Here is a 27,420-nt window from a genome sequence, read left to right as displayed (position 1 = left end):
CCCCCCCCCCCCCCCCTGTGCTGCTCTCTTCTTTATCTCATCCCTCCTCGTCTTTTTTTTGTGTCTCTTTATGCTGATGTGGACTTAATAGCCACGACAAACACAGATCATGCGATGACTGAGCGCGCTTTGGGCACATCCACCGAGTCCATTCCAGGTAAAAAAAGAAAGAAATACAACGGAAAGATGCTCTTGTAGTACTCATTGAGACAAATAACCGCGGCAGTACCACATCACATTGGCTGTGTTGTTGCCTATTGATAGGGCTGAAGTTTGGAAACGGATTGGAACAGTGGCGAGCTGTTGTTGCTGAGGAGAGAGATGTGGGCATTGTTTTTGATGAAAAGGAATGCGAGCCCCTCTGGTCTATTTACCAGCTTATGGCAGCAGATACGGGCTATAGGTTGCCAATTTGTATTCATTAAAATGCAAAAAAACATCAGTTTTGTTGCATAGTAATTCTTTGGAAACAATTGGATGCAATCATTGTTGCGCAGAGGTGTGCGCATTTTATGTTTTTCTTCATATGAACCATCCACCACAACTGCTCCCCACTGTTGCCTGTTCCAACAATAATTAGATTTAAGTGTGAGTGTGTTTTACATATATGCAAAGTTGATAGTCCTTGATTTTATTTAAAAAAAATATATCAGCAGATTCAAATGTGGTCCGCAGATTTTCTTTAATCTCAATGCGCTCTTTCCTAGCTTCTGCAGATACTTGAGCATTTCCCCGGCTTTCATATATACTATATGTCATAATATGGAATATTTACTCCATCTAACCATATGTGCATTGCTTGCAGGAGGTAAATGATGGCCGAGGATGGGGGAAATTTCTCCGGGATCTCCGACGCCAGGGGCTCGGAGGGTCGCTCCTCTTTGCCGAGGACTTTTATCCGCCTCAACGACCTGTCCGGGGCCAGAACAGGAGGCGGGGAGGGTGGAGAATTGGTGGTGGAGCAGGCGTCCCCGACGCCTGACGGGATCTCTACAACCGGGGAGGAAGTGTCTGCGAGCGGGGATGAGAACCTGCCCTACCCCGCCATGGCCCCCGTGGTCTTCTTCTACCTGAAACAAACCACCCGGCCTCGGAGCTGGTGTCTTAAGATGGTCAGCAATCCATATCCTTTTATACGTTTGAGATAGGAGTCTGCTCATGCGGCACATGCAGCGCATGCGCGAGCAACCACCTGTGGCAGGTAAGAAACACCTGCTGGGCCCTGGAGCTTTTACCAGTTGATGTCGAGGGTTAGTGAGTTATCACAAGACGTTGGATCATAGAGTGACCACATGGCTTGGACGCACTGATTTTGACATATAAAAGGTTGTGTGTGTATGTGTGTGAGTGTGAGTGTGTTTTGATCTAATTGTGTGTGTCCATTGAACAAGCTGCATGACCTAAGGAGAAAATGAACCGATCTGAAGTGTGTTCGTGTGACTAAAATGTGTGTGTTAGTCTGTTGTTTTGGTCTTAGGAGGTTAGTCACTTTAAAAAAAAAAAAACTTTTTAATGGTGATTGACCTTGTGTCGACGAACCGTATCCATGGTGATACAAGATATAAAGTAGTTCTTTTGTGCGATTGTTTGTGGAGGAACTCAGTTGTTTACAGATCTGTTGATTGGGGATGTGACGATGCGTTGGGAATCGGTTAAAAACCAATATCAATGTGTAAAGATTATAACCGCTTGAGATGAAAACGTGATCTGCTTTTGATTTCACTTGTTTGACTCCCGACGTCACCATGTGTTTGTTTGTTACCACTTGAGGGATTTGTCATAAAATTTGAATCAATGAATTTTATTTGATCATTTTGAATTTATTATAGTTATTAAACCCCCTGTGTTGTATTCCCATCAAAATTGAAAATCAACCCTTGTGTTGATGCTTTTTATCGATGTTTTCAACTCTTTCTTTGCCTAAGACAAAATGAATGAAAGTAGAGATTTGTACTTGCTAAAGAGCGTTGTGTGGAATCAATCATGTTATTTTGGGAATTACAAAGAACATTGATAGAGGAAGATGGGTCAATTTGACCCGAGGACAATCACTTTTGATAAGAGGACACATCTGTCCACAGGCAGGACACGCCGACATTAAGGGGACGGTTACCGCATGTTAACCCCTGCGTGGGTTAGGGTTAGGGTTAGGGTTAGGCTACCATTGGGCGACCATTTCACGAACTGCCATGACACTGGGCCGTGTTTTGCACAGTTAATATAAAAAAGGGATTTTTTTCGGTCTTTTGTCTGCAGCTCATTTGGTTAAAGAATTGCGAGGAAATCGCGTTTGCATTTAAAATCGTCAATCATATCGAATCGTCAGAGGAGGGAATCGTTTCATCCGTGTTGTCCACATTGAGAGTTAGTCGACTAAGGATTTCTTTAGTCGAGGACATTGGAGCTGCATTCACACTAACTGGACAGGACATTTGTGTGTGCAACATGTCCACACTCTCCAGCGTTACTGGGCCCACGTCATGCTCGGATTCCCCAGTGTTCGCCTCCCATCGATTATTCATAAGGATTAATGCAAGTGATGAAGGGTTATTTACCTTGCGTTATGCTGGGCCTATTATGATTAGTTTATTGATACACACCTGGAGTGTCTTTCTATTGAACGCTTTCTTTCGGGGGGTGAGTAGCGGTGGAAGGGTGGAGTCTTTTCAAGTTCTTGAGCCTTATTTAATCATTCCTGCAATTGAAGTGTACTATGGATTCACAAGAGCACTGATTCATAAGATGAGGGAAACCGGAGGGAGAGAAAGGAGGCAATGGAGACTCTTTTCTATCTGTGTATTTGTGTGTGTGAGTGGGTGAATGTGAGAGGGCTACGGGAAGGAATGTTTCCATGGCCGATACGGCTCTGCTCTGGAGGTTTCAGCCTTTGTTCTGTCTCGTGCTGTGTGTGTGTGTGTGTGTGTGTGTGTGTGTGTGTGTGTGTGTGTGTTATTGCCAATCGGATCATTTCTTTTGCTCCTTCTTCCCCTGTCTGCCTCCCTCCCACGCCTCTTCCTCCGACCATCCATCCATCCTAACAGGTCCTCCAAATCAGACAACAATGCAATTATTTAATTTCTACTAATATTAATACGACTAAAACTACTAATGCAACTACTGTAATACAATTATGGATGTAGACCAGGAGCTGGGAGACCCGTTCCGGCCTATAAGAGTTGCTTATTGGTCTACCCACCAAAATGTTCTAAGCTTCCGGGATATGTGACCTCTGACTATGAGCAATAGTATTTTTCACATAATTCAATTTTCAATGGTATTAATACAGCGTCAAATCCCAAAAACAGTTATCTCACAGCGCTTTTCATAAAAGAGCAGGTCTAGATCGTACTCTGTGATGTAATTTACAGAAACTTAACGCATGATGCCTCAGGCTCTTTTACAATACTTTAAAGGACATTTTCTTTCACTTTTTCAATGTATTGGGTCCTTTTTTTTGTTTTTTTCCAAAGTTGTTTGATATTTCTAATAATGACATTTTCAGCTTATTTCGAAGGCCCATTTTATGTGTTGAAAAAACTGAAAATTGGTCAAATTTGACCCAAGGACAACATGAGGGTTAGTTAAGTTTAGAAAAAGATTGTGGTTTGGGTTCCACCACCCCATCCTACCTCCTTACGTGGAAATGTAGCGCTCTGTCTTTGTCACCATACTTCCTGCTTTGCTCCCTTCATAACTACTACGACATTTAAAGGGCACCACAACTGCAAACTCATTTGTAAGTCGTAAATGGTGCAAAACAAATGACTTATTTGGCCGTTTTTAAGGGGAGGAGAGTCTTATCCATCTATCCATACTTTCTGCCTTCTGTATCCTTACTCTTTCACTGTTTTGATGGAGATGCTTAGCCTGTTCTCCTCTTTCCACCAGGAACCTTGTCCGGCGATGCTACTGGCATTAACCTGCCCTGCTTCATTTTCATTTGTTGTCCTTTCTTTCTTTGCTTTCTTTATTCTGCCTCAGTCTCCCAACGACCACAGCTGATTTTCCAGTTTGTAAATGTCAAATCTTTAAAGGTCTTCAAAAAAGACTTTTTTTGGCAGCATGGCCATATGAGTCCCACGTGGCTCCTCTGGGATCAAAGGCAATCTTTGGTACTATTATCCAAGTCAGGGGTTCTCAAACATTTTCATTTCATGGACCACCCACAAGGAAACAACTATTTGAGTATTTGACCCATGATTGTATCTGTAAGTGAAAGAAGTTCATTAGGAGGATTATTTAATTGGTATAATTGCTCAACTTCCTGTCAGTTCTTAGACTCATGTAAAGGGTTCCATGCAATGGGATGGTTTGAAACTGGGTGTAAAAAAACTTGACTAGCTACAATTGCCACAAACACAGTTACATGGATTACATCACATCCCAGGTGTTCACTTTTATTAGGGTAAATGAAAAGCAGGGCTCTAATTCACAAGTTTAATCATAATACAATGTGATATTGATTCTTTGGACAATGATATATTATACAATATATTCGGATATCACAATGTTTGTCATGATAAGATTTTGATTAGCCCATTTCACACAATCGTTACATTTATATCACCTCAAAAATTGCAACTGAAATATGATTAACAATGTTGGTGCTGTACTGAGCTTTTTGTTCTGCAGTCTTGTGTATAATAATTATCAAATTTGTACCATCATTTTGCCCATTGTACAATGAATCAATTTTCTTGATGAATTGTTTGGTCTTTCAAATGTCTGAAAAAGGTTTAAAATGGCCATCACTGATCTCTAAAGACAAAGGTGATTTCATAGTAGAATAGTCTAAATCCCAAAGAGATGGAATCACTTAGCACATAAGAACATGTAAAGCAGAAAATTATCACAAGTGAGTAGCTGGAACTAGGTAAATGAGCTGGTTAATTTTCTGTTCATCTGTTAACAGATTACAAAAAACCTGACCCAGGATCTGCCGTAAATGAACCAATGAAACATCTATGAGAACCCATGTGGCTAATAAACTTCTTGTGAAGTTTTTCTTATCTTAATTCGGTATGTGTCAACTTTTTTGTTATGTCTGGTAAGATAGTAAAATGCTCAAACCTTGCTTTAGTTAAGAACGTAAGTTATGTAAGTTACGTATGTTGCGTTAGTTAAGCACAGTGGTCATGTAACTTCCGTACGTGGAGTAAGTTAGGGAAGTGACGTAAGTGGCTTTAGTTAATTAAAGAAGTTATGTTAGTCAAGCAGTTAAGCACAGAAGTCATGTAACTTCTCGATGTAACGTCATTACTTATGTGTTTTTAATAAAGTAAGTAAGTTATGTAAGTTACATTGTGGCGTTAGTTAAGTACATGGCGTTAAGTGTAGAAGTCATGTAACTTACGTCAAGGCGTAAGTTAAGTAGGTGAGTTACGTCAAGGTGTTAGTAAATGAAGTCTGTGGTTTCACACAGATATCTTCAAGTTGTACAATTCTTTCTCTGAAATATTGTCGAGGATTAGCACGTATTGAAGTGACCGCTGTGTAATTTGTGACGACGGATGTCTGTGTACATGTGCCCCCAGGGCTGTGAGTAGACTATTTAGACAGTTTCTGTTTCTCGTTTGCCCTTTAATGTCTATCTGTACCGATTTCAGAAAAGGTCAACGCTTTTATAATGCATTTTAATGTTACTGAAATCAATCTTTGTCTTGGCCCCGTGAGTGTCCATGTGTGTTCGCTCAAGTGTACAGTACGCTGATGCTTTGTACCCAGAGAGCAGATGCATCTTGCTATATTTTTAACTCTTCCTCTCTAGATCTGTGGCCCTTGTCCGCCTCTGTCTTTCTCTCTGCTTCGAGATTTACTCCTGCAGTAGTATCTCCTTCTCCTACTATAAATACGTCCACGGCATACACCAGCAAGAGCCAGCTCTGATGCGCAGAGACTGCTTCCTCTGTCTGATGCTGAAAACCCAAAACACAGGCAAACCTGACTGATCTTGGGGCCAGAATCTATTCTATACAGGCATATCAACGGTAAGCCCTTGGCCTCAGGCGGCCTGCGGACATTTTTTTTTAGCTGCCTGAAGTAATTAGGACCCCTGGATACTTGCTGAGGTATTTAGGGTCTAATTGAAGACCCCTGGGGTGTATGCTCTGAGTGATGTTTTGCCCAGCACATTGCCTGTGTGAAATTCCCTCTGCTTGTTTTGCTAATGATTCCGGTAGAATCTGTGTATGATAAAGAGTTTGAGCTTTTGTGTTCCTGTGAGGTTGTGTAAGCATCACACACACACAAACACATACACACACTTCCACAGGACTCCCGTAGGTGTCTCCTTCTCTGGCCGGGAGCTGGATGTTGTGCCAAGACTGAGGAGGAGGGGAGTTTGGGAACGCGTCCAGCGCTCTCTATCCTTTTCTCACACTGATTTAAGCAGAGGATTACACGGCCTAAAACAGCGAGGGTGAGGGAGGACACCTGGCCAGGCTAGGCGTTTGTCATCATGTTGAAATAGCCACATCATTGGAAGACTGACAACCGCCAAGCGCTCAAGGGAGTGGAAGGATTTTGGGCGAAATATGCTACTGATTTGTTTCCTCCTTCTGTTTTTGCTCTCTTGCTCTGCATTTCAGCGAAGCAGGCTTTCACATTTGTTGCCGGTTTCCCCGACGCGTCTGTCAAATAATGGAAGCCGGAACAAACATTTACTTATTCAGCAGAAAATGTCTCTTTCCCCCACTGTTCTCTTTCTCCTCTGCCTCCTTCTCCTCTGCCTTCTTTTCTTCCTCCTCTGCCTTTTTCTCCTTTGCCTCCTCCTCCTCCTCCTCTCCCGGACCCCTAGCTTTTTTCCTCCACCAGAGTTAAAAGCCTCACGTTGGCTGGAGAGTAAGGCGGGGTGTGTTTGTGTGTGCCATCTCTGAAAGCCTCCAAAACCAGTAGAAAAGAACTTGGGGAAAAAGGAGAAAAAAAAATGAAAAAAACTAAGGCTCAGTTGGAGAGCCGAGTGGGATTTCAGAGAGCATTTTTTAAGAGTTGAAAAAGTAGGCCTGTACCCGCCATCAACTTTACTTTCATATTTTTTCCCCCTGCACCCCTATCCCTTTTCTCCTGGTTCCTTGGAGCATTTCAGACATTTTCAACTTCTTGTAGTTTGAGATTATCCTCATTGTGAATTCTAGCTGAACTTCTATTATACAGTAGGTGTGTGTGATCACATGTCTACATTTTAGAAGACGCATACTATGTGTGTGTGTGGTTGTGGGTGTGTGGGTGGGTGTGTGTGTGTGTGTGTGTTTGTGTGCGCGTGTGTGCGCATTTGTGATATTCTCTGTCTGAACTGAATCTTTCTATTCTTTTTAACTCACTGAGAGGCTGACATGAACTTTACTTATCCACTGATTATGTTTGATGAAGTATTCATTTACTTAACCATGCAAGGCCTTTTGTGTGTGTGTGTGTGTGTGTGGTTGTGTGTGTGTGTATGTGTCTTTGAGTGTGCGGGTACTTTTTCTGATTCATGTGTCTCGCTGAGCATGTGATGTGACATGACTTGCATGTATTTTACGTGTAAAGTGCTTGCAGCAAGGGATGCGTATCTGTTTGTGATTGTGGGGTGTGGGTGTACTTGTGTGTATATTTAAAGCTGCACACACACTCATTTAATATGTATTGTCAAATGCATGGGTCAGCTGGCAATGTGATTATTGATAAATCAGAAGCCTTCCTGACTAGCTGTTTACCATTCTGCTGTACATATTGAAAAAGCCCTCCAACACTTACAACTTACACTACTGTACATACTGTATAGTTATTTAGTCTGTATTACCACAGTCATAGCCTGTCTATAGCCTACATACATGTAGTAACAGTCACTCATATAGAGACATATCTATATACTTATATATCATTCATACCTTGCACTTTGTATATACTATTGGTTTTTCTGGGGAGGACAGTCTCAGTTTGAGGGGAAATCGGGATAACAAATATCTGTACAGTGACACCTTTCTGTTAAATTAGTTTCACATCTGGACCAAAGAGAGACATTTCTACCTCACTTAGCTCTAATGTTTTCAGATTCCCTTTTAAGATGGAAACTAAGTGGTAGAATAAAAACTTGCCAAACTACCAACCAAAGAACTCACAGCCAAAACAGTCAAAACTTTGAGCACTGACTGTAGCTGGCGTTCATGTGCACGTGTGTGGGTGTGCTTTTGTTATTGTGATGGAAAATCTTTGTTACATTCAGGATTTACAGGTAGTGAGTTAGATTTATCACTCGGCTTTGGCAGAGGGAAATGAGTGAGGGTTCATCATACGCCAATCCAAATATCAGTTGCAGTATTTAACAGCACAATTGCAGTAATTGCATCTGTTGTATAAACACTCAACACACGCTGATGGCCAAGGAAGAAAGTGAAGGTTCTTTTAGGATATATCTGCTTCACTGACTGATTGATCAGATTACTGGCAATGAAGCCCTCCTGTCACGCTATACAGGTTGTGTGTGAAATTTAAGGATTCAGTCAGCCATGTTGAAAATGCCAATTATTGATGAATAACACAAGTGACAGTCTAAAGTGGATGGCAGGAGAGCGAGAGAGAGATGGTTGGAGGGAGCGAGGCTGATGCAGAGCCCAGACTGCGTTTAGGTGTGAGTAGACGACTCGGTATGAGGTCTGTTCTTAATGAGGAGCTTTGTTTAAGCTGTTAAACTGCAAACAGACTGAGCACAAAGAAAACCCTTCTTTGTGCTGAGCCTGCTACTCCTTTTTCTACTTTCTATCACTGATTGCTATGCTTTAGTTCCAACCTATAGTCAGCTCATTAAAGCGCTTTCATTTTCTGCTCTACGCACCTGATGTTTGGTAGGTTATTCCTGGGAAAATCCCTTCCCTTTTGTGTTCACAAAGTGACATATTACTACATTTTGCCAAAGCAATAGCAGGTTATCATTTAGCACAACTAACACATGCATTTAGCAGCTGTGGTTGCTACAAACAAATCCCTCTTCATGGAAATCTTACAAACAGTATGTAATAGAAATCAATCACAAGTATAAATATAGGTTTAATGGTGCAAAATACAACCCCATGGGGTATCGATGTCTGTTCAGAACACTGTAGTGTTTCAATATGTCAATGCTCCATTCAGTTTTCACTGTGGATGCATCGATTTTTAGCCTCAACGCTCAATGCTGAAGAAGTCGGATGTCCACAAGAGAGGGAAAGGATAAAATCAAGGCACTTGCTGAAGTACAAAATTTGAAAATCCTTGTTTTATTTTGGCTACTCACATTAAAAGTAAGACCTATCATAACACATATGGACTGTCCTCACGTGAGAATTTCCACATTGTCCTTCCACACATGTGACATACACATTACACACACATAATTGCACTCTGCATATTAATTTTAGAATGCAGGGTTTGTCTAAAAATGTTACAACTTTGGAAGTAACTTTATTGCTCAACCAGAAAAATTGAGAAAAAAGTGTGCTTTAATGGTGGCTTTGTACTTAACACATCCCACTTAGTTTGAAACAAATACTAGGAAAGTGACTGGGGTCTATTTGTTTTTTAATCATCGGCTGGCTAACTCATCGGAGGCCCAGGCCTCATAATAGATACAGGCCTCTATTTTGTAATTGCTCCTGTTTCATAGCTAATGCAACCATGGGATTTTCTCAAACAAATGAGGTCCCCCGGTAATGCTGGTCCTGTGCGAATAGGGCTAAAGACATGACTTTGCTGATGGAAGCAGAGCTGTGGGAATGACCATTATAATGAGTTTGACCATTTGAAACATTGCAGGCAACAGGTAATTCCACCCATCCCAAACTTAATCTTCTTGGCTATTGTTTGAATCCTGACCCTATTTTGGCTTTTATATGAGTAGTACCTTTAAAACAACATAGAAGGTCAGATGAAGGAATACCACAGACAGAAAAGCATAGGGAAGAAAAACATCATGGTGCTCCAGGCAATAAATTACAAGTGATCCAAAATCATATAATCAAATGTAAGTACTCAAGTGTGTCTGCCTGTCTTACTTTTAAATCCAGTGGAAAGCCTTAGCAGCCTAATCTAAACAAGGAGAACATTGAATCTGAGGACTGCATGTTTTAATTCACAATGGAGCTCACAGCTGAAGCTGTGGTGCATGGCTGTTCACTGGTAAAGCTATCACACGTTCTCTGATTACCTGCGTAACCTGGTTTTTCCGAGTAACCCGGCTACTTAAGTGCATGGAAATGCACTGTTTGTGTGTGTGTGTGTGTGTGTTTGTGTTGGCAGGGGGGGACTGGCTAACCTGGTACACACCCGGTGAAACTCCGACCACAGTGATTCAGGGGAAAACCGCAAACTCCACTGTTGACTGCCAGACAGCAGCAGGAAGCACTCTCACTGTCTCTCAGTATGTGTGTGTGTTTTTGGCAGTGTCCATGTGTCGGCATACACTATATGTGTGACTGTGCATGCATGCATAAATGTACTTTCATAAACTGCTTTGTGCTCACGTTTTCATTGATTGTATTTTGTGACGTTGTTTCATTTTTTCCTGCCGGACCGGGTTGTGCTGCTTTCACCCCTGTGACTCTGGTGGCCTAGTTAACAAATTAATGTGAATCCTGTAAAAACCACAGGCTAGCTCGCCAATAGAGGAAAAAGTAGGCTAGCGGAAGGGTCTAAAACAGGAGGTAGTGAAACCGAGAGGGAGGGCAGACTTTTGCAGATGGGCTGCAAAAGTCGTCTGCAGCCCAGTAAAAGTCCCTTCCCAGTGTGTGTCTCGCCCGCTCATATTCCTTGTTTTTGCCTCCAGCCACAGTACCCCCCCCCCTCTCATTTTGTCTGTGGTGTTTGTGTTTGTCTCCAGACAGCAAATATGTCGCTGGTTTTCAATCAATTATTTGTACAGGGAGAACAATTAGCGTGCATGAAAAAACCCCAGCAGTTAATTACCGCGACTTCAGAAAAACGGCTTGTCGTGATTAAGATGTAAAAACAAACAAAACAATTCTGTCACTGTCATCTGCAGATAATTATCCGGAATGGCAGTCTGGTTAGAAGATTAGTTTGCTTGACTGGGTGGCAGGTTTTATTGTTGGCTGATTGGTTGGATGGTAAGTTGACAGGTTGGATATACTTGGTTGACTGGCTAGTAGATTGGTTGGGCAAGTAATTGGGTGATTATTCCACTGGTTGACAGGGTGGTTGCGTAGTAGGTAATTGTTGACTGTTGGTTGGGTGTTTGACTGGTTGTCAGTAATAATAATATTTAATAATGTATCTTTTCTTAGTCCCATAAGGGGGAATTACAATTTACAATTGATTGTTATTACACAAATGCCTGAATTACACACACATGCTCAGTACGTATACATGCACTGATAGAGGATGTCAACGTTGGGAGGGCACCCCGAGGAGTTGGGGGTTCCTTGCTCAAGAGCACCTTGGCAGTGCCCAGGAGGTGACTGGCACCTCCGCCTCTCCCACCAGTCCACCACCATACTTCGGTCCGTACGGGGACTTTAACTAGCGACCCTTCGGTTCCCAACCCAATTCCTTATGGGCTGAGCTTCTGCCACACATAATAGATGAATAGACAGAATAGAACAATAATAGATTGGGAGGTCTACTGGTTGGGTATTTGATTGGTTGGTAGGCTTGTTGGCTGGTTTATTTAGTTGTTTGACTAATTGGTTGGTAAGGTGTTTCATTGTTGGTCCATCAATTAGGTGGTTTCTTGATTGTTTGGTAGAATTGTGGGATGACGGGTTTGGGATCTGATTGTTGCTAGTGTGGTTGGCAGATTGGATGGTAGACTGGTCTTGTGACGGGTTGGGTACTGTATTGGTTGATTGTCCAATTGGTTTACGGGCGGGGGACAGGTTGGATAGTTGTCTCTTGACAAGTTGGATGGTTAGTTTGTTTGTAGGGGGGGGTCAGTCAAAAAAATGGGACTGATTCAAGTTTTGGAGAAATGCAACCCAACGTCACGCTGTGGTGGCCAATCATGTAACCGGATCGGACTTGTCAGTCTGTTTGAGACGGTGTGAGACTCCTGTACAGTAAACAGGAAACAGCACTGCCTCTACTGCTGCCACATGAAAGTTTGAAAGCACAATGAGCACTTAAGCTCTTAACTGCCCAGGAATTTGTGTAACATCTGACTGTTTCCCGCGACAACATAGCACAGTCGCTCTGTCTCTTTCCTTTCCCCGGTCGGAAATCTTAATATCTATGAACGACCTGACGGAAGACAATCGTTTTAAAATACAAATTGTACCTATGCTACACTGCAGGGTTGAAAAACACAACAGAATTTCACACAAATGTGCCATTTAAGTGCCACTGCCACTGCCACACAACCCGGATCGGGGGTCTGGATGGTCCCTAACACGTTAGAAAGGAGTACTCGTATTCAAAGTTTTGTCCTGGATACAACAAAAGTATTTCCAGTTGACATGTAACCGTGAAGAGGGACATATGGACACACCACAGTTCATATGCATGTATAGCATACTGAAGTGAATGAGGAAATAACCTTTCTTAATTTGTTTTCTCTTTCAATGTGTTTTTTTTTCTTCCTTCTTCAGACCCCCCCCCCCCCCCCTTAGGCTGTTCGTGAGATGACTGTAAGTTTATGTAGGGCTCAGTCCAGGATTTTCCTACCAGCTTTTTCTCATTAGGGTACTCTAGAAGACTTGAGCTTGGCTCCACAGAGTGGCAACAGAAGAGGGTGGGGGTATAGAAGAAGGAGGAGGATGGGGGGGGGGGGGGGGGGGGGGGGGGGGGGGGTGGGGGGTAGGCAAGCTATAGACTTACTCTTACACTGCAAAAATCTCAATGGGCACCTGAATCGAGTTATCTGTAACTGTCTCACCACGGCTGCATCTGTCCCACGTCATATCCAATGCCTCAGTTTCTCTCCTTCCTCATCCACCTCTCCACTCTTTCCTGACGTCTATCTATCACAACACATACTTCTGCCTCTCCATACTTTCTTTATTTCCAGACATATCCACTCTGAGGTTTCCCTCTTTCTCATTGTTAAGCTAGTATAACAACTCATACAACAACAACAGCAACTATAAGTCACTCTTTCCTATCTCGTCCGTCTTTTTCTTTGCTACACATTCTTGCTCCACCCTCTGCTCATACTTCCTGTGATAACTACATCTCTTTTCAGCTGTTCTTTCACCCTCAAGTTGATATGTTTGTGAACAGCCCAGCTCTGGATGCCATGTCTGACAGTCAGAAGTACTCTTTTTATTAGATCCCTGTTACTAACTAGGGACTCAGGTGGCGCTGACACACACCAGATCTCAACGCTGGCCTTATCTCAGAACCAACACACACTCACACACACACTTATCAAGGGACAAACATGTAGAGTGTCCAATCAGTCGACCGTCACGTCTCTCTCTGCCGCTGTATTTCTCTTTCGATCGCTCTCTGTCAAGATACCAGAACACTAATCAGGATTTTCCCGCAGCAGGGCAGGGGAGTCTAGTAAAGGAGCGAGGGGAAAAAAAGAAAAAAAGAGATGTCTTATTATAGATAACAAACGAGGGATATAAATACATCTGGGGACGGGAAGCTTATATAAGTCATGATATGTCCATTGGCCTCTCAGCCCGCCTGTGCATGAGACCCTGTGTGTGTGATTGTGTGTGTGTGACCTGTCCAAAGCCGTGTTCAGCTACCATTGGTCCGTTGCTTGCTTCCACCTACAGCCAAAACTATAATAAATCTCTTGCATTATGTAAATGCAATAAACTATAACACAGCATAATAATACGCACAGCAGATTGCATGAAAGTCATTCACTCAATTAATGGAACATTCAGGTTCCACAGTGGGCCTGAAGCCATAACATGTGCAGTAAGCATGCATTGTTCCAGAAGAGGCTGAGTGAAAGCTAATGAACTTTACCAGCCACGTCTGCACAGTAGGCTGACCACCAGAGGGGACGTGTGTGTGTGTGTGCGTGTGTGTGTGTGTGTGTGTATACTACCATGTGTGTTTGTGTTTTCAGTCGATATATGGAAGTCTGTTGTGTCTAATCCCCCCATGGTGTGTGTGTAATTAAGAAACAGCCCACTTAAATGAAGCAGGCACTGTTTTTTTAAGCATGGCCATGTATTGATCTGCACGTGTGTTGTGCGTGCGCATGAGTGAGTGCTCTGTAATTGCAATTGACCCCTTGTTAAACCCTTCTCCTGAACAGTGAGTGTCCAATCACAAACTGTGAGTAGGCAGTGCAGATCTGCAAAGCTTTCTCCACATAGTGCTAAGGATGAGGGATAAAACAAAGCGTATATCTGACTTAACCATAGAGTTTATATAAAGAGTAATGACATGATAGCTCCCCAGAAGTAAGCCAAATAATCCCGATTGCCCATCGTTGGCTGGCTGAAGGAAAGGCCATAAACACCGCCCCCAACACGTTAGTGGATCCAACTCAATAAAATAGGACATGTGAACAGATCTTTTCCTAAAGATGGTTTCTTTCATTGTTAGGAGTTCTTATCTTGTTGATGTATGTCCAAGTGTTCATTTTTATTGATACGTTTTGTTTGAAGAATTATCGGACGCTGTTAAAAGGGAGTGTAACGTCATGATTGACAGCTGTGATTGCTGGGATAGATCATAGATGTACTCTGATGACATCAAGGACACACGTTAAAATTACTAAGAATTTTGATTGGTATTCTTATATGAGTTGTGTGGGAAAGGGAAGCTTATAAAACTATGTGTAACGGGTGGGAGTGGGCGCCTAATGAGCAGGCAATATTGCTTTTACATATGACTACAAGGGTAACCCACAGGCCTCGCATGCAAAGCTTTGCTGTACACAGTAATGTGGGTTAAGTGTGTGAATGTAATTTATATATGACATTATTGGGTGTGATGTTGGCTTGTGGGCATCTAATGTGTGGGAAAGTCAGTGTGTCTGTGTACTTGCTTTTGTCATACTGTAATTACTCCGCTTCACTTCAGTGCCCTTTATCTGTGATCCGTTTTGCTCAGACTGTGGCACTTACATGGCGATAGACACACACACACACACACACAAACACACACACACACACACACACACACTATTGGGCTTTCTCCCCTCAGCGCTTGGCCCAAATCACTGTGACATTTACCGTTTCGCAGCCATTAGAGCTTAATGTCCCAGGGGGTGACTGTGTGACAGTGGATGCTCCAGAATCAGATCACAGCATTTCGTTAAAGTGCAGAGCCTCAGCATCCTTAGACCTGCTACACCTGCACTGGGATCAGCTGAGGAGGGAATGGGTGCACGAGCTCCTGTGAGCCTGAGGCTTACGGGACTTAAGGGCGAGGTCAGGTGAAACAGGTGTAATCTGTTAGACTGACAGAGTGTCTGAAGGGTCACAGCTGATCATAGAGACATCCAGTGGTGGAAGAAGTAGTCAATGCTTTATTAAAAGTGCTAATACCACACTGTAAAAATACTCCTGCATTGAAAATCAACACTTTTGTTGACGCTTCTTATCAATGTTTTTAACTTTTTCTTCCGTTTTGTCAATTTTTTTCAACACTTTTGTTGCTTGTCACGTTTGTTTTGTAACGTTTTCCACACTATGTATCACTAACTTTTGTTTTACAGTTATTTCTGGAATTTATGGTCAATAAACCATCAATTCCTGTTGTGTAGATTGTAGTTAAAGTCTGGTCTACATGAACCACTGCTGTGTAGACTGTAGAGCTTTGCATATTTGACTCGAAGTCGTTTAGCAATAGAAAAAAAACTGAATGTGTAGGCCTGTATCTTATTGTGTAGTTCAATTTTTACTAAAACATCATATTTTATATTTAGTTTCAAATCCATATGTGTAGAGTAACTAAAGCTTTCAGATGAATGTAGGGGAGTAAAAAGTAGACTATTTCTTTCTGAAATGTGGCATGAAAAGAAGACAAACTGTACTTTTTTTGCTGCAATAATGCAACTGTTAAGCAGACAAACTGACCAACACATATATATTGATAGATCAATACTTGGCATCTGTGTATCGATACAGTGTTGCCACGTAACATTTTGTGATGCTATGCTGTATTTGTTTTTTTCATCCACCCCATAGCTTGTTGGTAATTTTGTTGTTCTGCCCTTTGGTGGTAGGCAGGTACTGTACAGTGGGTTTACCACAGAGTTTTTTTTCTGAAAACGTGGTCTGGAGATGTGGTCGATGAGTTCTGTGAAACCCCACCAACAGTACATGTATGGGCAGTAAAACCAAGCACTGAGGGTAAAGATGCTAAAAATAACACGTGCAAATACTACAAGCGACCTCTTTCACATCAATCATATTCATTTGACCTATTTTTTTTCATGTGAAAATAGTGCCACCTGTGTAAAATGTCTGCTTTGAAATAGGCCTACTTCACATAGGTTTGGGACATGTTGAACCTAAAAACAACAAAAAAACTAGTAAAATACTTTCAACCAAAAAACTGATCTCAACACATGTAATGTGTATTATATAATTGTAAAATGCAATTACATTTCAAAGACTGCCTTGTGTGACTACTGCTTAGCAATATTGCTTCAGACGAAGTCATGCTAGATTAGTATCTGAATTGTGAGTCACGGAGTAATGAAAAACATTGGACAAAGTAATGAAAATAAAATATATTTCTATATATCTCGAAAGCCCACCAGCTACCACAAGCACTCGCATGACAACAACTGCAGCAGAAAATATGCAAGAAACCTACAATACCCGCATGCCCCACTGATACAAAGAGACCTGAATGCAAGCAGCTCGACCCGCTTCCTCCATCAAACCTTATTGCATTCAGACACTCCCACACATTCATAAAAATGACAATGTCATTTCTCTGAGGAATATGCATTGCTCCATCACGAGTGCGTAGGCAACCCCCCCCCCTTCCACATACAGGATGAGAAATAGAGCGAGATCTGCTTTTTGTCTTGTTTCTTGATTCCTTTTTTCTCATAGTCACCACTCTCTAATCATCCTCCTGGTTCCCTCAGTACCGCTCTTCCCACTGTGTGTGTGTGTGTGTGTGTGTGTGTGTGTGTGTGTGTCAGGGAAATAAGCGGTGACATTTTCATTTTGTAAACTACATAAAATCTAAAACCTTCGAGGAAAAGTAGAACTGACACTGAAACAATATCACCCAAAAAATCGGTTGAGTTTTAGTGTTTTTTGTTTTTTTTTACAGAAACTGTACAGACTTGACTTGAGATGGTGCTGTGCCGTAATTGCTTCACATCAGACAATAAAGTAGCGTAAAGATCAAAAATTCAGCATCATGACTATTTTCCAACCGGTATTCTGTATGTAGCTGTAGCTGCATATACTTATACTAAGTATAAATAAATATATAAAAACTGAAACTAAATCTTTCTAAGCAAAAACTATCAATCACAATCTGAAAACTACCTAAAACTAACTTAAAATGTAGATGAATGAAAACTACTTGAATATTAAAAACTGGGCTAACCTTGGTGTGTAGGTATGATTGTAACAAGTGTGTGTGTGTGTGTGTGTGTGTGTGTGTGTGTGCCATTAAGATGTAACACAGGCTACACCACAGGCTAACGGACATAGCTGGGCCCGATGTGTAGTTTAAGCTCACAGGGAGGTGTCCGTTGCATAGTACACGTGAGTATTTGATGTTGATCTGAATTTTGCAATCATCCCTGGGTTGATGTAAACTGAGAGGGAAACCCTGTTGGGTCCTTGGAGAGGTTTGTGTGTGTGTGTGTGTGTGTGTGTGTCAATGACTTGAACAAGAATGTACTTTAATCCTGTGGGAGAGTGTTCACCAGTTTTTATGCATTGATTATTTCCCATATGTGTACATATGTGTTTTTTTTCTTTTTTTGTTTGTCAGTTGTGACTCAGTGGGCTCATGTAGTCTATCTGATAGTGTGTATTTTACTTAGTGACACACACACACACACACACACACACACACACACAGTCCAGGGAGGGGGAGCCTCTGCGCTCGTGGTTTCGGCGTCCCTCGTTAACATGCTCTGCTCAGGATTTCCTACAAGATGTGGCTGCAAAACCAGTTCCAGACTCCCCTGTCTGTCTCTCTCTTCTTCCCTCTCCCTTTGCTTCCTCCTCGTCTCTTGACAACATGTGAGAGAGAGACACACACTAAGCGAGGGAGAGAGAGAGAGACAGTGAGAGAGAGAAGAAGAAGAAGAAGAAGTAGGAGTCTGCTTCTAATTTAAAGTGGTCCCTGGCCGTCCTCCTCTGGGTCCTAAATCCCCTCTGTGTCGAGGCAGGCCACCAAGTGCTTCTCAGAGAAAGACACAAATGAAATGAATAAATAAATGAAAGCATGTGCCTGTGGCTCGCAGAGAGCTCTTGTTGTTTGTCTTTATCCATTTAATGTGCGCGTGTGTGTTGAACAGCAGCTGCTCTCGTGCTCCTTTCTCTTGATAGGACAAGAGAAAATAAACAGAGTTTGCTTGTCCCTCTCGTTATCTTACACAAGTGTCGGAGATCTTACTGTGGATTTAGCCGATGGCACACTTTGGAAGACGTCACTGATTAACAACTGCACCAGGAATCAGGGATAGGCAATATTAAGAAAGTATTCTATTTTAGTACATATAAACTTTACTAGAAACTCAATTGAGAGTAAATTACTAGACATGAGAACCAATGAAAATATCTGTTTACTGACCAATGAAGATCTCATCTTACTACATACAAAAATCCTCATAATCTAATATTGCCATAAAGCTGTCCTGCTCAATGATTTACAGTATTGATTCACAGTATTGCCTGTAATGAGCTAATAAAACCAGTATTACAAAGTGTGTTTTTTTGCTTAAATTTCAACGAAACAAGAAACCTCATCACTGTAATATGGGTAGGGGATTAGGGAAACGTGAACGACACAGCATTTTATTAATAGCATGGTTAAAAAAAGCAAGCAATGCTTCCAATATAAGATCAAAGTATCGGGCAAAATCTGGTCATCTGATTTCTGCACATATACACGGAGATGCATTTACCAGGTTACTACAGTTGACTTAAAAATATTTCTCTTGTTACAAACGTAACCTGGTTTCTCTGATCAACCTGGTTACATAAGTGCATGTTAATTGTGTTAAATGCTAGATGGGACCCGATACGCGGGTCGGCGAGCATACTTCAACAGCGTTAAACTGATGCTACTGCAGTATTTATGTTTTACACCCACTCTTGTTTTGCTGATGCTGTTAATCATTTCTCCCCAATTTCACATCACATTCTGTGTGGAACGTGTTTGATTGTGTAGTTTTTGATTTGACCGTACGTAAGCACCGCCAAAGACTTGAGCTGCAAATAAGCCCTGGCCGCCCCGCCAAGGACGCTTGTCAACAATTACGTGGAAGCTTTTTGCCGCTTTGGCCGCTCTGACGTGGCGGCGTTCTCTGTTTGACCGAGAGAAGCTTACGCAACACACTGACACTGAAAACCTTTATAAATTGCATGTATAATGACAGAAGTTGTATTGTTAATTGGTCGCAGCAGAGTCTGTTAGCAGTTAGCTCGCTCGTTAGCTGCCGAGCCGCAGGACATAGCTCATTACCATAAAGATGAAAAATGTCATTCTGATTAACTCTCAACATGCTCAACGAGCTGAAAACGCGACGCCGACAGATTTGCGGCTCCTTGCAGCTGAGAGAAGCCGTCTTCAATTGAAAATGAATGACTTCCGGTAACTTTAGACGCTCAAGTCGGTGGCGGTGTGAACGTCCGGTTAGAAGCCATTTTGTTGATTTTGCTGCTATACTCCGCAACAGTCATTCAACTGCTACATTTAGCTACATGCTAACAGCAAGGCAATGTCAAGTCACATTCCATGTATAGTTGGTATACAGTGTTTTCTGTTGGAGATGGTAAGTCCCTTTGCTGGGGACTTTTGGCTTTTTCATTTTGTGAACCTATAACGTGAACAAAAAGATTTAGAATACAATAGAGGAATGGGAAAAAGCCAAAAAGCCCAATATGAGCATTTTAATGGACATACTGTATCTGCCATGTCACAAAATGTGCTTACTGAACTTTCAGAATCTCCAAAACAGTGATAAACATATTTCATTTGTTTTCCGAGAGTATCCCCTCTTGCAGTACAGTATTCGCTCCTAGCAACTAAAGGGCAATTTAAGTTTGCCATGGTTATGTTTAGGCACTCAAAGCACTTGTTATGTTAGGCAAAAATTGTGGTCTTGGTTTAATATTGAAAAAATGTGGGACTCAGGAGACATTCTGGTCTTTGTACAACGGCCTCCCTACATTGTTGGTGCGGTACTTGGCACTGTATTTCCTGGAGACATTTCTTTTTTCCCCCACTGCACAAAGCTATGGCAGTTATTACAAGTATTACACAAACCTAATTTGTAGGAGACAAGGTTGAAATAGCATGGCACAATCTCAGTAAACACATTTCTATCATCTCATTGTTTATGTTGTTACATTGCCCAACCTAACTATCTATGTTTCCTTGTCTCACAGCCGCTGTCTCACACCTGTGGTAGGTTGCTAAAAATTAAGACCATGTTTCCTGTATTTCCCATTTCCTTGCTGTCAAACATTTTTTCTTGATAAGCTCATTCAGTCACAGCGTTTCTGCTTGGATTTGTTAAATAAGTCTGCCTTTTGCTACTTAATCCAGGATGCTTGTCCACTTTTTTATAGCAATGTTCCATATTTCATTTGAGGGGCTTTGTGTCTGTGTGGCTACAGAATACATTTGCACAAACATGTCGCTCACAAATGACCCTAAAGATGAATCTATGACACACAACTACTACATAAGTAGTAGTTCCTACTACATGAGGTCACATAAATGAACAGGCATGGAGTGAGTGAACATGCTGAGTATGCATTCCTGATCCTAATACAGGAGAAGGCCAGGGAGTGAGCAAGATGTGGTGTTGCGCTACAGTGTATGAGGCCACTTTTTCACATTTGTCACATACATGCGTTGACATTGTTCTATAAAAATAACCTTCTTTATTGTCTACAAATTTTAAAATTGTCCTGCAACTTAACACATCATAATAAATCACAATACATAAAGTGAATAGCACAACATGCGCCGTACAGACAACAATATCGCCGACATGATTCCAGTGAATATTGTGTTTACAAATTCAGCAAAATTGTTGCATTTGGAATGAAAGACTTTTTGTCACTTAAGAGTCCTTCCGTTAGGAAACTTTAGGAATTCTTTAAAAAAATGGGTAAACAGGATACAGACACGACAGTCTATTTTTGTTCTTAGCCCATCTTGTACCATGTACACTTATTAAAGGTCACCATTTTATGCTCCTTTTCAAGTTTATACTTGAATTATGGGATGCAACTAGAACATGTGTAAAGGCTTTTTTGTTAGAAAAACACAGTATTTTTCTAATACTCTCTGTCTGAATATACCTGTATTTACCCTCTGTCTGAAATCCTCTGTTTTAGTGCCTGTCTCTTTAAGCCCCCCCTCCCAAAAAAGCCCAATCTGCTCGGATTGGTCAGTGTTTCCGGGTCTTCCGCATCTGCGCTTTTGGAGTCTCTGCACCGTGACTGCAGCTGGGGAATGACTGTGGTGGCACCTTCTACCAATATACAGTATTGTGTAGTGGTTACATCACATGAGAACCATGTGGAAGTCCTGATGGCTCATTTAAAGGTGCAGTCTCTGAATATGGGCTGTGTGCATTGCTTTGTGAATTGAGAATTGTGATGCTTTCACAGTATTTATATATCACCTCTACCTTCTTTAAGATACTCAAAAAGACTCACTTTAAAAAGTTTGATAACCGTCTCTAAAATGTTCTATGTATTTTGGAAGGTGTATGAAAGACTTGACTTACCGATCTCTTTCATGCTGAACTAGCCCAAAGATTAATTCCCTTCATCTGTCTAAGCAAAAAACCTTTTAAAGCAAACTGTTCCTGTTTCCTTCTGGACTGCACACCTATCCTTCAGATATATGGCTTTTGTTTCTACCAGCCTCTCAAGGTATTTTCATTGATCACACTCCCATTACTTTACCCTCCTTCTCCCTCTTTGCTCATCTGTTTTTTTCAAATACCATGGCTCGAGTCAAATTGCTTTGAATGGAATTTCTGAAGGAGATTGAGAAAGATCAACAAAGTCAGCCGTGCAGGAAACATGATCTGCTCAGCCCAAATTTTTTTCTTCAGACCCCAAAAATAAACGTTTTCGGCAAATTTGGACAGAGAGAAAAAGGCTGAGCTGTGAAGAGGGGGGAAAAGAGCTGAACTGGAGGCAGAGAACCATTCATATAAATGTAATATCAGTGTTGTCCTGGAGGTCATTTCTGTTTTGTGGTTTGGTTCGGTGGTGCAACTCATTGGTAATTTCTCTATCTGGGAAGTTGCTCTCAGCTTTCAGTGAGACCTCTCATCCAAATATCTTATCAATAGGTTTTGGTTCTCATGGCTTGGTCCGTTATGGTTCCAGCATGATAAAAAAAAGTAGCATTTGTTCGGCCAGTGCATTTCGTATTACATCATATTAATAAAATATTGAGGTGCTGGTTGGTGGGAATTCTAACTTTGCTCTTTTACACTAATTAGAAAGTGATGTAATCTAATATTATCTGATGCATTCGCCTGCTGGCTCTAGCTCAATACGTGTTCTTTGCTTAACCCGTACAGTAACCAAGGTGTATAAAGTCAAGTCTAGTTTTTTTGGCGGGAGGGGGGGGGGGGGGGTGGTTATGTGCAGGACTATTTCATTGGCGGGCACAGTTACTTCCTTAAGTCTTGTCGCCACAATGGCACAACCACCCTAAATTCCACCATTACTGAGTCCCTCCAAGAAGTGGTAGGCAGGTGGTAGTAACGTTAATTATTTCAGTTTTACAAAGTCGTAGTCTGGTGTCATATGGCAAAAGTAAAAAAAAAAAAAAAAAAATCATATTTAGTCAATCTTGTCCTGTTTTCTTTGTCATGTTTTAGTTGACGAAAAGACTGGTTATTTCAGTCTTATATCAGACAAAGAAAACCGTAACTGTTCAAGCTTAGCATTAGTCAATGAACAGTGAACATTATTTCAGTCTCTGTAGTCTCCCTAAAAGCATTGTTTTGCAATTTACTCAAACTTTTTTTACATTTATTGTTAAATGACGTAAGTGCTGTATTGTTTTTGTCATCATTGGGCAGATTTATGCTAAGCTAATTGGCTGCTATTGATCTTCTCATCTAACCCTCGGTAAAAAAGTGAATTAGTGTATTTCCAAAAATGTAGAACTATTCCTTTAAGCCAAAGCTCTTCAACAGGGGGTCCGTAACCCCTATCACCAAACCCAACACTAACACCTAACACCAAACCTTATAATATAATATATATTTTTGTCAGATTATCAGTCCATGTGTAACAATAGCTAAATATAATAAATCATGCAGGTATGCTTTTACATTTAAATGCATATAATTCTTCCCACATGATCAAGGGTAACCAACACTATAATATGTAATTGTTCAATTTCTCTATACTTCAATTTACTTTAAATAATCCCATTTAATGAGAATATGAGTGTTGTAATCATAAGGTTCCCTCCCACCACTATTATCTCGCCACGTACAGAACAGACACGTATAGTTCTGAAACACCAATGTTCCCATATGAGGGTTCCCTGGGACCTAAATCTCTCACATGGCAGACTCATACAAGTCAATCGGGTGGTTTAAAAGAAGTAGGCCTGTGATTGGAACAGTGCTTATTCCGATCTCCAGAAATGTTGATGGGGGATGCAAAATGGGCAATGCTTTTTCTTCCCTTGTTGATTCTTAGCCTGGAGGTTTCTCGGCATCCAAAATACCTCAAACAACACGTAAATTCCAAAAACCTGGAGTTAAATTATATATTTTTACATGACAGTAGTGATGTATTTCTTCCTGTGACGGACTGACTGTTTGACTGCGATAAGAGACAGATCATGGCCTGTCATTCACCGCCAAAACCACTTACGCAAGTGCATTTGGAACGCACTGTGCCGTTGTTGTACACTAGTTGGGGATCGGCAGCGTGTCAGAGATTAAGGCGTTCTTTGGCCATAATGAGCCGCCAGACAGATGAGACTCAGACGTCTGGGAACTACAAGCACTCTTATAAATCAGGTCCCGCTTTGTTCTGAATTATTAAGTACATCTTTACCACAAGGAAATGGATAGAGGGTAGGAAACAGAATGAAGGGAAGACAAAATCATGGAAAGATAGATAAAGGGCAGAAGTAAGGGAGATTGCAAGGTGATGTGTTGGAAGCTAGGAAAGGGTGAAGGGAAGATGAGGAGAGGTGGAGGCAGGTGTTTAGTTTCCTCAATTAAAGGATTTTAAGGGCCTTTTCACACCTGCCGGGTTTAGTTTAGTTAAGTCCAACCCTGGAGCGTTCAGCCAATCGGTGCGGTCCATTTTGTCAGGTGTGAACACAACAAAGAAACTGGTCCGGTTTGGTACAGTTCGTTTGTGGTCTGATCCAACTACCAGTCAACCCTTCGGTTGAGGCTTAAAATAGATGTTTTGAACTTTTTATTATGTTTTTGTCTGTTTTTTTCAACACTTTTGATGCTTTTATTCAAAGTATGTCACTTTTTTTTTACGTTTTCAACAATAGGTAACATTAACTTTAGTTTTACAGTTATTTTTGGAATATATGGTCAATAAACCTCATATTTAGGAAAATAGACCTAATGTCTGAGTTAGAAAAGCAGAAATTAGGAATTATTTAGACTAAAATTAAAGGAAAGTATGTTGACTTTGAATCAATACTATTTCAAAACCATTTCAATTTCTTTTTTTAAAATGCTATAAAATTGAATAAGACGCCCCCAAATTAATGAAAGTAAAGATGTGTACTTGCCAAAAAGCGTGGAATCAGTCATGTTATTTTGGGTAGTTAAAAAGAACACTGATATAGGAAGACGGGTCAGTTTGACTCGACATTAGAGATCCCTTGTTTTCTTGCAGATTTCGTTATTTTGTAGGTGAAATATGTTGAAAAACGGGATGGACTGCCCTGAAATTATCTGTGTTCATTCATGGTCCCCACAGGATGACTTCTAATGACTTTGGATGGATTACCATACAATGTAAACACTACTTGTGATCTTTGGTGATCCTCTGATTTTTCATGGAAATTGTCCCAATACGCCAATCACCTTCAAAATCATTGACATTTCCAACAATCTCAGTCAAACTCACTTACAGTTACATAAACTGAAATGCATGACATTTCACGCAGCTCCCTCTGGAGTCCCAAAAGGACTTATATAACTTAGAACTAGTAAAACGGCATGAGAAGCCCTTCTGTTAGCGTTTGCCAAAGACCTTAACCCTGACACCACCCTCTAGCCAAGTACATTACGACTTTACTATGAGTGTTGAACATTAAAAACACATTTTAGACCTCAATTATGACTTATGGTGTTCGTCACAGAGCAGCTGGCTCTACACTATATGGCTAAAGACTCCTGATATAAGCTGCACGCTGATGTTTTTCATTCAGCTTCATTCTTTTTGACCTTTTCTGACTTTCCTTACTTTTTCTCCATTCACCAATTTTTTAATTTGTAATCCAGTATCAATCCCTCCTTTTATATTCCTCTCTTTCCCTGCCCTTTCCTCCCACTCAGAAGCTTTTTCCCCCCTTCTTTCTGGTATGCTACCTTCCCCCCCTTCAGCCAGAGTTGCTATGGTGATGTGAGTCTTTTTTATATACTGGAAGCTTCTTCCAATGTTTTTTCTCTTACCCTTCTTACAGTTTTTTTTGTCTTTTGTTTCTGACTGGCTGTGTTTCTATGCTGCCATTGTTTTGCCTCGGAGGGCTGATGTGTGATGTTCAGAGGCCCTGCGTCTTTATTAGCTGTCTCTGCATCTGAAAAAGCCCCAGGGTGGGTGTGGCGGGGTATAAGAAGGGAAGGTATCTATTGCAGCCTTTTTGCTGATCACACTTTTCTTTCCTCCTCCCTTTTATTTGCTACAGTATAAAACCCTTATTTAGCATCATTCTCTTTCCCTTTCTCTCCCTGTCTGTCTACCCCTCGTCCACCCACCTCCCACAGGCTTTCTCCTCGCACTCACCGTGTGTGTGCACGTGTGTGAAGTTCACGGGATTGCGTGCACATTGGCCCTGCACTCTGTGCCGTGTGTAAAGCACACTGCGGATCGGTTAGCGAGGTTTTGTGGGGCGCAGCGTGCCACTGCACAGGGAGCAGGAACGGAGCGAGGAGGAGCAGCGAGGGGAAAGGAAAGGGGAGAATGCAGTTTGAGAGAGTGAAAAGCATTTAGGAAAAGAGGGGAAACCCCGTCTCGGGAGAGATGTGGGAAACAAGGTCTGGCGCAGAGAAGCTAAAATGAACTGAAGTGAGCCGAGTTATGAGAGATAAGATTGAGATGAAACTGAGTTGTTCCCTTTGGGGAGATTTGTTTGCTGGCAGTGATACAATTAATCTTACAGCTAGGAAACAAAACCACTATATAAAAGAGATGATTGTAAGCAAAGAAGTAGAACATAAAAAAGTAGATTGTGAGAAATTGAACTCTAGAAAAGTATTTCAAATTTCTAGGGTTGTTGTATATACACCTGACAAACAAACACCATGAATGATCCAGGATTTTAAACAGTTTATTCCAATTTTAGTCTACATCCACGACATTCCGCTTCCAGGATTTCTCCGATGCTGCCGGAAATTCCGCTGAATCACGCTCTTGGTTACCTTGTTTCAAGCCATTCTACCATGGTATAGAAAGCCTGCAGGAAGACTCGGCTCCATTTCTGCCATTTCCCATTAATATTCAATGAGCAAAGCTGCTTGACTCTGATTGGCTAACAGCTAGCCTATAAGAGCCTTTTGTAATTGGCCTAATTTCTCCTCTTATTTCTTTTCAATGGCTATTTTATGTGGCGGTGCACCTTTAAAGTCACGTTTAAAATGTGCATTTTCACTTGTAATCACTTGTAAGTATGTTTTGTTTAAAGTGCTGTATTTGCTATATTTTAAATCACATACATTACTAAGTAAAAGTTACATTAATCATCATTTTTCATTGCAATTACAACTTTTGACACCCCTTCACCCCCATCCTCATCCCAGCCAATATTACAATTTCTTCTTTAACCTCTGTTGTACTCTATCAGCTAAAAACTAAAAGCACATCACATGACAGTGTCACATATACAGAGCAATGACACCTTTAACAAAGCCATGATGATAAATAAAAATAAAATAAAAAAATAGCAGCTTTGCTATCACTCTTTAAGACATGCATTAGTCCTTTCCTCTTCTGGGGTTCACCACTTATTTCAATTTATGGTATCCACAGGATATGGATGAGAAGCTCCCATATGTTTCCTTTTTTAACATATTGGTCAAATAGTTTCCAAATGTTCTCATTCACCCGCTTTTTTTTTTAATATCTGGGTTCATCTATGATC

The 27,420-nt window shown here is 41.2% G+C and overlaps 1 protein-coding gene across 5 annotated transcripts in view; it reads left to right on the top strand.

The window, feature by feature from the left end:
- cacna1g (calcium channel, voltage-dependent, T type, alpha 1G subunit) overlaps nucleotides 1–27,420 on the top strand; it is a 303,353-nt gene continuing 275,933 nt past the window's right edge. For all 5 annotated transcript variants that reach the window (XR_004655140.1, XR_004655139.1, XR_004655138.1 and 2 more), the window contains exons 1-2: nucleotides 1–157; nucleotides 806–1,123. Coding sequence is in view for 2 of the 5 variants with exons in the window: in XM_034861286.1 (XP_034717177.1) it covers nucleotides 813–1,123 (311 nt within the window). In the remaining 3 variants the exon portion in view is untranslated. The remainder of the gene's footprint in view (nucleotides 158–805; nucleotides 1,124–27,420) is intronic.

The sequence above is a fragment of the Etheostoma cragini genome, chromosome 21, assembly GCF_013103735.1.
Source record: "Etheostoma cragini isolate CJK2018 chromosome 21, CSU_Ecrag_1.0, whole genome shotgun sequence".
Taxonomy (NCBI): Eukaryota; Metazoa; Chordata; class Actinopteri; order Perciformes; family Percidae; genus Etheostoma; species Etheostoma cragini.
Note: the sequence above shows the minus strand (reverse complement) of the source record. Positions and strands in the feature narration are given on the sequence as shown.